Below are 11,905 nucleotides of genomic sequence, written 5' to 3'. Positions count from 1 at the left end.
CAGTTGGCGACGCTCAACCAACGACAAGGACTCCACATTTAATATAAACTTTTTTAACTCCTGTGAGAAGTCGTCCGTGAGAAGCCAGTGCTGCTGCGCTTCATCGAGAGAGAGACTCAATAAGTAATTCCCGCCTTGTTTCACGTGGATGCGTCCTGTGTTGGAACTAATGCGGAACACAAGCGGTGTTGAGGCCGCAAGATTAAAGGAAGTGCTTGCGATTTTCACAACGGATAAATTTGTATCCGTGATATCAGCACCAAATGGCTCAATGTGACTTGCATAACTTGCAGTCAGAGAAGAAGGCACTCCATCGGTGGTGCGACGAACAGAATGAAATGACCGGCACAGCCGTGCAAAACGCTCACTATCAAAAAATGAATTTGCCCCCACAATGTAAAAGAAAACAACATGTTTCTCTTGTCCAGGACGATGCAGCCGATCCTCTGCTTGTTGCATCCACGTCGCGTCAGGCGGGAGCTCGGCAAATAAGGCACACGATGCAGCTGTCAGTTGTATTCCAACGGCACAGGCAGTAATGCCTATAATTGCAACTCGAGCATCGCCCTGATTAAACCGTGAGAGGGATGCCGCCCGTGAGTAAATGGGAGTGTTCCCATCGATGCGAATCCACGAAACTTTCAGTTTACCCACATGCACCATTAAACAATCCAGCAATTTGATATGATGTGCAAAAAGAACAACTTTGGGATATTTTTTTAGAAGAAAATCCACAAGCTCCATTATTTCGTCACGTTTACTCTCCCAACTAAGCGCATACTCCTTCTGAAAATACATTTCTTTCCGCTGACCATGAATCGGCTTCTCCGGAACACGAAAAAGAATCCGTTGCTTGGAAGGCAAATCAATAAGTGTTTCCGACTTGAGACGGCGGATCATGCATGTTGCGACAAGTAAAGAGTGTAATTCCACATTACGTACACATTCACAGACCTTAAAGTGGGGTGAGAATTCTGTTCGACAGTACCGCAGCGCAAATTCATACCTAGTTTCACCCAGCAAACCATCCGAGAGAGTATCAATTTGATTAAAAAGATCAAAGGGTGATGCCAATGAGGGCGTTCCACTAAGAAGCAAGCAATACTTTGATCGTTTTCCAAGATCGCACACCAAAGACGTGTAATGGGCATCACTGGATGCGTCAAGTGTTGTGTGAAGGGTGTGGCTTTCATCCACAACAACGCAACACCATTCACGGCTCTTCATTTGAGTCGCAAGTATGGAAGCCATATGATAACTTGTAATGACCACCTTGGGTGCATCATTTACGGAAAGAAATTGGCTCGAGGAGGTGATAACGTGAATGTCCTCCAGTTCAATCAGCTCCGCCAGCCACCTTTCAACCTCCTCTACCCACATATGACGCAACGCAGCTGGGCACACAATAAGAGTCGGAAATGCATGGAGTGCCGCAACGGTTCCAATCGCTTGAAGTGTCTTGCCTACTCCCATCTCATCAGCAAAAAGTGCACGGCCACAAAATGCCAGAGCCTTACAAATTCCATCAATTTGATGTTGATGTAATGCAGAAAGCAATCTCGCTGGTAACAACTCGCTTAAATGAAATGGATTGGGTACCCTTGAAGCCAAAGCCACTTCCCTACATCGACTAGAGGGATCATTAACGTAAAGACGATTTCCCTTAGTGCCTGACAACATTCTCAATTCGTGGACCAGCATGTCTAGAACGTCGATGGGAAAGCGAAAACTACCTTCCCTAGTTTTGGTCCATTGCTCCAAGCTCAGCGGCAACCCTTTGAGAATATGTAGAGCATCCTCTGGTGTTGTGTTCATGATCTGCAGATGAATACATTTATTTATCAGGTCTAACTCAACCTGGGCAACTTTCATATGATCGGTTGCAACACGTCCAGAGATGACGGGAAGAAATTCAACAATTCTCTCTCCCAAGGCAACTGCGGTCACAAAATCACGGAAAACCTTTTGAAAGTCCATGAACACACCAGTACAACTGCACGCAAAAACACAACCAAATCGGGACAACCTAAACCTTCGCCAAGTATTGCAGTTCATGCAGTATTTTTGCCCGTCTGGAAGGAATCGCTCCATTTTTCGTAACGCTCCTTCATGTGAACTACGATCCAAAACAAAAATGTGGAGTATTCGCCCGGGCCGCTGACCAGACACCAGACTTTTCCATAAAAATAAAATGGGACGGGAAGGAAGGGGTGGTGGAGAGACAGTGACTTCGCCGCGTCCTCGTTGTTCGCTCCAATTATATACACATGTATTCGGCTGGCCGCCACCGTGACGTGCTGCAGACTCTGCGGACTGGAGATATTATTAGTTACGAGGTGGCTGAGTTCAAGTTCCTCCAACCACAAGACCCCGCCGCAGGGTTGGAGTCAAAAAAGGGGGTTAGACGGCAAAAACAATAAAATTCATCCTGCCGTCATCGGTTCCTTGACTCCTCCCATCGCGGTCTTCCAAGGAACCCTAAGATGGGAAAGGACCGCACAGAAACATATTCGTCTTATCAGAACATATTAAATTAGGTCGCCCGCATTCTCGCGGACATTCTTTTCGCACGCCCCCAATAATAAAAACACACACACCAAACATATTCAAGAAAACACATTCAAAAAAAAATAAGATAAATAGGAAATAAAAAATAAAAAACATCGCGCCCCTCCCCTTTGCTTTGCCCTTCCTCTCGGATCCAAAGCAGGGCATGCATCATCGGTTCACCACTGGGAACCCGAATTGCATCGACCCGTAGAAGACACGAGGTCCTCCCTCCATTTCTGGCGTTATGTTAGTAGTGTATTCGGTTAATTGCGGTAATCAATCATCCCCAGCACCCATCCCGCAATTCCTCTTATGCTTTGCCGGTTTTCCGTTTCGCCTCCGCACACATCATCCCACCAGCTGTCTCCCTGCACATATTTCCCCAGTATTTCTCATGGCGGACGCTTTTTTTTTTTTTTTTTTGCTCTTGTCTTCGCTCGCCCGCAGTGCCCCCCAAACATCCCACTTCCCTCCCTAACAATGCTGCTGTACCCATGCAATTATCGTTGCCTTGCATTCGCCCTGATCCCAGAATTCACTCAAAATTTACCTCGTTTTGCCCCGTTATGTATGTTTATGTTTTATTTATTTATATATATGTATTTATTCATATATTATTTTGCTTTTTCACAGCAACGTTTGCCCTCCTCCACGCTGCCGCCGCATTTCGCCTCATACTCCGACAGTTTTTTCTTTGCCTCTTCCAGCTGCGCCTCCAGCGACCCGTAAGTTGGGCGTGTCACTTCGCCCTCCTCCAGGCCGTTCTCCACCAGCCAATTCTTGTCCGGGAACTTTGTCATGTAGTTGCGGATGCCATCCGGGAATACCACAACGCACCGCTGGTCAGGACGAAGATCTTTCGCTGCCTGCAGCACACCCCACATGGCGGCACCACTGCTCCCTCCGACGAGGAGCGCCTCTTCGCGGTGAACCTCCGACGCCAGCGCAAAGCTTTCCTTGTCAGCGGACTTCACCCACCGATCAACGTACTTCCGTTCGCAGACATCTGGCACAAAATCGTACCCGATGCCCTCAACGAGATACGGCTTCGGATCCAGCGGTACCGAGGGATCGGCCAAAATGCTCCCGTACGGATCGACGCCGACAATGACAATGTTGGGCAGCAATTCCTTCAATCGCCTTGCCACTCCGGCCATTGTGCCGCCCGTCCCAGTGGTGAACACCGCCATGTCAACCTTTCCACCGCACTGATCGTAAATCTCCTGAGCCGTGCCTTCGTAGTGCGCCTTCGGATTGCTTGGGTTCCGGTACTGGTCCAGCAACACGTAGCCCTTCTCCTTCTCCAGACGCCGAGCCATGCCAATGAGACTATCCGGGTGATCCCATGGCAATGCGGTCTCCGTTCGAATCACCTCTGCTCCCAGGGCCTGGAGGGTCACCTCCTTCTCATGTGACATCTTTTTGGGCATGGTGATGATCATGGGGTATTTCTTCACCGCAGCCACCAGACTGAGCCCGATGCCCGTGTTCCCACTTGTCGCCTCAATAATTGTTTGATTGGGGCGCAGTCGGCCACTCGCCTCTGCGTCCAGAACCATTTGCCGAGCAATGCGGTCCTTGACGCTGCCACCGGGGTTGAGGAATTCACACTTTGCAACCACATCGCAGCACACGCCGTGTTTCTTCGGCACGTGATTGAGTCGGATGCAGGGGGTGGAGCCGATGGCGTCGAGGACGGTGTCAAGAATGCATGTTCGCCTGTCGGGCACTTCCTTTTTGTTGTTTACTGCTGAGGGGTTCTGAGCCATGATTTGGACGTCTTCTCTACCATTCGGGATCACAAACAATAACAACAACAGGGTGAAGAGAAAGGACAAGTGGTGAAAGCAGCCATTTCGTGGCGGTGCTGGGGGTTGCCACTCCCCACTCCCCTCTCCTAGGAAGCGCGGGCGCGAGTCACGCAAATATTCGCCCGGGCCGCTGACCAGACACCAGACTTTTCCATAAAAATAAAATGGGACGGGAAGGAAGGGGTGGTGGAGAGACAGTGACTTCGCCGCGTCCTCGTTGTTCGCTCCAATTATATACACATGTATTCGGCTGGCCGCCACCGTGACGTGCTGCAGACTCTGCGGACTGGAGATATTATTAGTTACGAGGTGGCTGAGTTCAAGTTCCTCCAACCACAAGACCCCGCCGCAGGGTTGGAGTCAAAAAAGGGGGTTAGACGGCAAAAATATGAATGGGAAGGGGGAAAAAAAAAAACGTCCTAGCGTTTCCGAGTCCCTGATTACTTTTATTGCGTTCTTTCAAAGGATCATAATAAAGGGGAAAAAAATCGTACAGAAATATCTTCGACGCATCAGGATTTATTTCCTTTTGGGCACTCAAGCTTCTCGCGAAGATTATTTTCGCACGCTCCTAGTAGAAAAAAAAAAAAAAAACATGACGGGGCGGACTGAATTCAAGAATATTTTAAAGCCGTGTGGCTCATTTCCTGGGGGAATGATCTCCAGCCCCAGCCAATCCGCTGTGCGGAGGCGCAAGGAGGGAAATAAATGATGGTATATATTTTTTTAAAAAGTCTTAAGGTCCACAAAAAAAAAAAAAAAAAAAAAAGATTCAAAGTAAATTAAAAACAGTGGATACTGTTACACTAGCGCACAGCCTAAACGGAAAAAAGGACATTCACCACCTGCTGCATCCCCGGGTCATCCTCAAATGAAATTTGGGCTTGGGCGTCAGCGGTGACGTAGTCCGTTGGATTGCGCACTACAGATACAACGGTAAGACCCTTATCATCAGTTTTCCCTCGTCTTGCTTTTTCAGCGTCCTTTTCTAATTTCCGTAGAGCCATTTCTCGAACTCGAGGTTCAACGGTCTGCACATTTTGCAATTTTCCATCTCGTAAATACAAAACTCTGTGAGCGTATGGTTTCATGTAAACATCATGAGTCACCATAACCATTGTGAGACCATTATCGCGGTTAAGCTTCATCAGAATATCCATCACCAGAGTCGTGTTTCTGCTATCAAGATCTCCAGTTGGCTCGTCCAGCAGAAGTACCTCAGGATCATTTGCCAGTGCTCGTGCTATAGTCACACGTTGTTGTTCACCTCCTGACAACATGGAGGGAAAATGATGCAAACGATCACCAAGGCCAACGGAAATTAGAAGATCTCTTGCTCTTTCCCTTATTTCAGCAGCTGATCGCGTCCCTGCAATCGTCATCGAAAGAGCAACGTTTTCCAGCGCACTCATAGAGGGCAAAAGATTAAAAGATTGAAAAACAAACCCCATTCGAAGACATCGAAGACGAGCAAGAACGCTGTCTGGAGTTTGTTCGGTAATTCTCTGACCAAAAAGATATAGATTGCCTTTCGTGGGCAGATCGATGGTTCCAAGTACATTCAGTAATGTACTTTTTCCGCCTCCACTTGTGCCATAGAGAAGAACAAATTCACCACGTTTTACACCAACTGCAACTCCACGGAGAGCAGGAACACCTTCGGAACCAAGGAGATACGTTTTGTGGACATTTTCACATGAAATAACCAGTGCATCTTCTGTAGATCCCATTTTCTCAAACACCGGATGGGATTCAGAAACAAACACTCAAAAAAAGAAAGCAAAGAAAAAAATCACGCACACACAAAAAAGGATACTTAAACAGCAAAAAAAAAAAAGAGCCTATGCCTTACTTGTCCCTAATAAAAACCTTTAAAAAAAAAAAAAGGAAAGAAACCACCATTTATCTTATTACATTTTCACTTTATTGAATAAAAGAAATTTATGCATCCAGCAGCCAATAGAGAGCCCACGCATTGACTCCCCATTCCCCGTGGTCTTTATAGCCTAAGAAAAGAAAAGTGTTAAGACGGCTTTCGCATGCCTCCCGCAAGGGGCAAAAATGGGTTGGGTAGGCTTTTAAGACTTGCCATCGACCAAATTCTTCATGGTAAATATATTGAAATATATATATAACCAAAACTCCGTAAGGCCAGACCATTAATTTCGCAATCTCTCAATAATGATAATAATAAATTCCCGGAAAATCCAAACAATTTTTGTTAGCCACCTCTCCACCTCACCTACCACGCCGGCAGAATGAGTAAGAAGAATGGAGTAACAGAAATTTTTTCTACTTTTCATCATACCTACCATTTCCACTAATAATAGTAATAATACTGAGATTCTCCCCCCCCCCTCCCCAAAAAAAAAAAAAGAAACTTCTCTCGTTTTTATTTCTTTAACCCTATCCATGTCAAAAATAAACATCAGACAACTAAAAAAATTCTTAGCAAATCCCGATACTCAGTACCCCTGGTGAATACTGTCTGACAGGGGTGGCTTATGTTCCCCGCCATCCAACATCTCCTGAGGCGTTTTCCTACCCATAGCCTTTCTACTCGGCCGTGGAGGCTCCTTGATGTACATGGGTTTTGTTCGAACCTCTCGATTGTTTTCCGCGTAACGGGCAAACTGCTCACGAGCTTCACGTTGGTCTTCTAATTCCTCCCAAGTAAGTTCCCACGAATCCCTGTGTTCTATTGCAAGAAGAACCATATGCTTTGCTGCCTTTACTATATCCTCTTGTTCTTTTTCGGTCAAATCCCTGACCTTTTCAGCTGGATTTCCAGACCACATTTCTCCAGAAGGAAGGACAGCACCTGACTGAAGAACAGAAGCTGCACAAAGCATTGAACCTGACTCTATCTTTGCTCCTCTCATAACAATGGCGTTTGCACCAACAAATGAGCAGGACGCTATATCCGCTGACTCAACTATGGCCATGGGTTCAATAGTTGTCCACTTTCCCACAGTAGTGTTTCCTGTCACAACAGCCTTTTCCTGGACATTACAACTTTCACCAAGGTAGATCGTTTCATTCCTTTCAGCGCGAAGAATAGCATTATACCCAATGTAGTTTTTCCGCCCAATTCTAACATCACCCGAGACAAAAGCACTGGGTGCAATAAAAACATTATCCATTACCGTTGGACGGACGCCATAAACAGTAAGGAGTCTTGGTATGCGATATAGCGCTTCTTTTGTTTGAATTCCCATCATCCTGTCGCTCACCCCTATCACCTTTTTCGCCAAAATGGAAAGTCGGAAACCCAATCCGTCCAAGGCGGTAGCCAGCCTTGTCTTCCTCTTTATAGCCCAATCGGGTAAAACCGCTGGCATTTGTGCCTCAGATGTCAGGACTAAACACCGCTTCATCGTATTAGACGAAATCTAGTAGGAGAAAAGCAAATAGAAGCAGAATTTAGAAACTAGTAACAAGATATAAGCCTAAGAATTCAACACAAAGTAACACAAAATCATAATTGACCATAATAAAAACAAGAACAGCAAATTCAGGGGAAAAGCCCCACGCACAGAAAAAAAGAAAAGTAAAAAAAGGATGACCTTGTCCATTATCTAAATCAAAGCATCCAATAAGACATTTTTTTTTTTTTTTGAAGAAAACAAACCTCATTTTCCCCTATTTATTGATTCTCAAAAAAATTTCCCTACCCACACAACAAGGCCATCGATTAACCCAAGAACGACAAAAAGTCCACCTACAATACCACAAAGTTGTACAATAAAATGGGGAAAGGATGATCGCCTAAAGTAATTATTCACCTGCATTGGGTGAAAATCAAATCCCAAAGATACCGATGGGAAATGCCCAAACCCTATGGGGGTGAGGCGATGACTCCACTGCACACTATACTCATAGGTTGCATTAAAAGAAGCACTATTTTTACCACTGAGATACATGTTGGGTACAACCTTCAAAAAAGTATCTGATCTCAGTAAATCTTCGTTGGGCGTCAAATTCATGACCATTGAGTGGATGCTGAACACCACGACGAGAAAAGCGAGTAACATGTTCATCACCAATAGAAAGTTTATTTATAATGTGGCTTGAATCAAACCGCATGACGTCTCTAATTAAAAATCCCCCAGGCACTCGTTTCGGTGCAAACACAAGCCTTCCACCAAATTTCTTCACTATTAGGGTCCCCTTGTAATTACACCCTGGATTGATACGCGACAACTCGTAGATGCATTGTTCAACCTCATTTTTTTGTGGTCTTGGTAAACCCTGTTGGTCATACGCATTCAGGACGTCATTACATGTATTACAGCAACGATTTTTATTTTCCATCATGGATACTTGATGCTCATTAATAAAACACCTTCCACAGAACTGTGGTGAACTGGGATCATCTTTGGATTGTTCTCTAAAACTGCCATATTCCCCAACACCCTGACGAGTGCCAATAAATGCAAAATTTCCCTGTGCGTCTACAGGGGTTTTAAAAAGGTTACGAGTCACATTGAGATTAACTGTTCCCGTTACATCCAATACATCCAATGAAACTTCATGGCAAGGTACTCTAGGAAAAGTGATGTCCAGATTAAAATCAACTTCCGTTGATAGACTCGTGTCGACACTTAGCTCTGTTGTGTATGCATCTCGCCCGAAAATGTAAGAGCAAACTTCCCAAAAAACAAGCAATCCAATTACAACCACAGTAACCAGGCTCACCAAAGCACCACGATACGTCTGAGAACGAGAGTAATCTTCTTTTGGCTTGGGAAAGAGATCTACTGCCGCGACCTTCTTTAATAGAGGTCTCTCATTATTCTCCTTTATGACTAATAGAGACCTTTGTCGAAGATTGGACATCTTTCTGAATAAAAAATGACCTCTCCTCCTGCAATTTCAGCAAAGCAAAAAAATAAAAATGATTAATTAATTATTTAATAAGGGTGATATATAATAAAGATCAATTTATAGTTATATTTAGAAAATCTCACATTGAAAAAATAAAAATACCGATAGTTACAATATAAAAAATAAAATAAAATTTTCTATGCATACTATACAAGTGTCTTCACCAGTGATTCCCCGAAAAAAAAAAAATCAAAGATTATTACTTAATTCTGCAATAAGAGCGTCACGACGACGCAACTGATTTTCTGCATAAACATAATAATCATTCATTTCTTCCCGGTATTGTCCCAATTTCTTTTCATAGTGTTCTGAAAACTGTTTCTCAATATCATTAACAATAGATGTGAAAGCAGCCTCACTAAGAGCTCCTCCAGTGGTAAGTCTCAATCTACCAACCTCTTCGAGTAATAAGAGATTTTTTTGATGCTCTTTTGAGAGCATATCCCCTACATCAATAATGCGTTTCTCTGCTTCCTTCAGTTCCTCAAGAAGTTGTTGTTTTTCCACTTCCAAAACACGAATCCGATTTCCCGAACTAAAAACAGAAGAACGCAGACCAGAACACTCCTTTCTCAGTGACGACAATTCTGCTTGCAAACTGTTCTCTCTAATCTGCTCTTTATCTCTTTGACGGGCATCATTTGAAAAAATTTCCTCTCTTGATCTCAAGATCTCTTCAGTAGCTAGCAATTGTGACCTCAACAATTTCTCTTTTTCCTGAGAACTTTCCAAAAGTTTATTTGTCATAGCGAGCTCTTTTGCGAGGTTTTCCTTATCTTTTTGCAGCGCTACCACCTCCGCATTTTTAACTTCTAGTTCAGCGCTGCCGTGGCACCCCCGAAGCTGCTCTTTAGCTGCTAGCAATTGCGTCTTCAAATGTTTCTCGTTTAATTGGGTTGCCTCTAATAGCTTATTGGCCGCGGTTAATTCTTTCACAAGGTGCTCTTTATCCTTTTTTAGTGCAAGGGTCTCAGCTGTTTTGGTTTCCAGCGCGTCGCTAAGGCGTTTCATCACGGCATTCAGGTCTTCCAAGGAAGAAGAACTCACTGGCAAGACCAAATCCATTGGATCCTTGTACTGACGCTTGAGATCCTCAAACATATGTACCTCATTGTCATTGTAATTTTCAATGACCTCATCCACAAAAGGTACCATGGACTTGTTGTATTGCTGGTAAAACTCAATCAATTTCTCTCTCAGATTACGACTTTTTTCAGTTTTGGCAGTTGTTGGTCGAGGATAATGCACCCCTTTTGCCTCATTGACATCCATCAAATTTAAGGCCAAGGGGGATTCCGCCTTCGGCAACGCGAAATCTTTCAGATTTTGCGGACTCTCTGGCCGTTCCTTAAATTGATTTTGCAGGTGCAAATTCTTCTGATGTATGGATAACCCATCTATGGAAGAGTTTGATCCACACACTCTTGTCCTCAAAGATTCCCCATTGTCCTCCTCTAAAACAGGCTCGGGCCCATACTTGTCAGTTAACACTCTAAAAATGTCTTCTTCCCGGCCACGGTACGTCTGCCAAATAGCATCTACAGAAGAAAGACATGAAGGATTATGTACTTCATAAAACCTTACCAGGCGCCGCCTAAACTGATCATCTTCCATCCTTAGCAGGGGAAAATCTCTTAAACGCAGGAATTATTTAAAGCAAATGAAAAAACGAAGGGAAGAAATCGCAGACGACGAGGCAAGAACCACACACAAGAAACGGCAAGTAACCCAAGAAACGAAACCAAGAATCCCCGGCCGAGGTGCGCCGATCCCCCCCCCGTCGGGCGAAATGAAAACGGCAATGAACGGGCGTATCGGACTCCAGACCACGTTTCTCGCAAAACGCCGCCGCGAGGCTTCCGTGCTCCGGCGCCACTGGTCTCTGTTTCTGGCGCGGCCGGAGCGCTGGGGCTCTTCTCCTGTTGTGCTTCTGTGTTCCCCCTTCTCGCGGCTGTTAGCGGTCGTTCCCCGCCTCTTTTCCGCCCACTGTCTCCCGACATTTTTCTCAATCAAGTTTTTCTTAGCGTACGCGCAAGAAGCTTCCAGTCCAAAAGAAAATGGCAAGGGTAGGGGACGCATTTTCAGACGACCCTTCGGTCGAAAAGTACTACGGGCAACGCCATCGATTGTGGTCGCGATTTGACGACGGTGTGTGGATGACACAAAAAGGATGGTGCGAGGTCACACCCGAAGCTATTGCATGCTTTTCCTCCGAGCTTCATAAAGGTCTTGAAAAGAAATCTTGTGTTCTTGATCTTTTCTGTGGTTGTGGAGGAGATACGGTTCAACTAGCGCGAGTTTATGAAAAGGTGGTTGCTGTTGATATAGATCCGGATGCGATAGAGGCGGCTAAAAAGAATGTGGAGGTTTATGGCGTTGGGGATCGCGTTTCCTTCTACTGTTGTGACTTCCGCACATTGAAATTAGATAATATGGAGTTTGATGCGTTACACTGCTCTCCTCCGTGGGGAGGACCGTTATATGCCGCCGCACCCTCTTTTGACATGGAAAACTCCTTACGTGCTAGTATAGGCATGGATTTTTTGGAGCTTTTGGGGTTTATTACAAAATTTTCAAGAAATATTACCATATTTTTACCACGAAATGTGCTTTTGTATTCTACCATCCCTTCTGGGTTTACAGGAAACTTTGCCATT

The 11,905-nt window shown here is 44.9% G+C and overlaps 7 protein-coding genes across 7 annotated transcripts, besides 9 other annotated features; 1 reads left to right on the top strand and 6 right to left on the bottom strand.

Annotated features, from left to right (window-relative positions):
- Positions 1-2,091, bottom strand: Tc00.1047053506905.59 (SNF2 DNA repair protein, putative; the record flags this gene model as incomplete). Its single annotated transcript, XM_801834.1, has 1 exon — positions 1-2,091. A coding segment is annotated over one exon (2,091 nt), but the record flags the coding sequence as incomplete, so codon positions are not given.
- Positions 1-2,641: a sequence feature (heterozygous, Esmeraldo-like haplotype).
- Positions 2,320-2,576: a mobile genetic element.
- Positions 2,642-5,486: a sequence feature (areas not merged during assembly with more than two copies in the genome that could not be assigned to a particular haplotype).
- Positions 3,130-3,171: a sequence feature (AT_rich).
- Positions 3,165-4,319, bottom strand: Tc00.1047053506905.50 (cystathionine beta-synthase; the record flags this gene model as incomplete). Its single annotated transcript, XM_801832.1, has 1 exon — positions 3,165-4,319. One exon carries the CDS (start codon positions 4,317-4,319, stop codon positions 3,165-3,167), a length of 1,155 nt encoding a protein of 384 aa, XP_806925.1.
- Positions 4,654-4,865: a mobile genetic element.
- Positions 5,109-5,130: a microsatellite.
- Tc00.1047053506905.40 (ABC transporter, putative) lies at positions 5,180-6,091 on the bottom strand (the record flags this gene model as incomplete). The annotated part of the gene is made up of 1 exon (XM_801831.1): positions 5,180-6,091. The coding sequence occupies one exon, from the start codon at positions 6,089-6,091 to the stop codon at positions 5,180-5,182; it is 912 nt and encodes a 303-aa protein (XP_806924.1).
- Positions 5,487-11,905: a sequence feature (heterozygous, non-Esmeraldo-like haplotype).
- Positions 6,827-7,738, bottom strand: Tc00.1047053506905.30 (hypothetical protein, conserved; the record flags this gene model as incomplete). The annotated part of the gene is made up of 1 exon (XM_801830.1): positions 6,827-7,738. The coding sequence occupies one exon, from the start codon at positions 7,736-7,738 to the stop codon at positions 6,827-6,829; it is 912 nt and encodes a 303-aa protein (XP_806923.1).
- Tc00.1047053506905.20 (hypothetical protein, conserved) lies at positions 8,268-9,200 on the bottom strand (the record flags this gene model as incomplete). The annotated part of the gene is made up of 1 exon (XM_801829.1): positions 8,268-9,200. The coding sequence occupies one exon, from the start codon at positions 9,198-9,200 to the stop codon at positions 8,268-8,270; it is 933 nt and encodes a 310-aa protein (XP_806922.1).
- Positions 9,247-9,281: a sequence feature (AT_rich).
- Positions 9,361-9,385: a sequence feature (AT_rich).
- Positions 9,438-10,862, bottom strand: Tc00.1047053506905.10 (hypothetical protein, conserved; the record flags this gene model as incomplete). The annotated part of the gene is made up of 1 exon (XM_801828.1): positions 9,438-10,862. One exon carries the CDS (start codon positions 10,860-10,862, stop codon positions 9,438-9,440), a length of 1,425 nt encoding a protein of 474 aa, XP_806921.1.
- Positions 11,306-11,905, top strand: Tc00.1047053506905.4 (proliferator-activated receptor-interacting protein (PRIP) interacting protein (PIMT), putative; the record flags this gene model as incomplete). The annotated part of the gene is made up of 1 exon (XM_801833.1): positions 11,306-11,905. A coding segment is annotated over one exon (600 nt), but the record flags the coding sequence as incomplete, so codon positions are not given.

This window comes from Trypanosoma cruzi, genomic scaffold, assembly GCF_000209065.1.
Source record: "Trypanosoma cruzi strain CL Brener 1047053517061 genomic scaffold, whole genome shotgun sequence".
Classification (NCBI taxonomy): domain Eukaryota; phylum Euglenozoa; class Kinetoplastea; order Trypanosomatida; family Trypanosomatidae; genus Trypanosoma; species Trypanosoma cruzi.
Note: the sequence above shows the minus strand (reverse complement) of the source record. Positions and strands in the feature narration are given on the sequence as shown.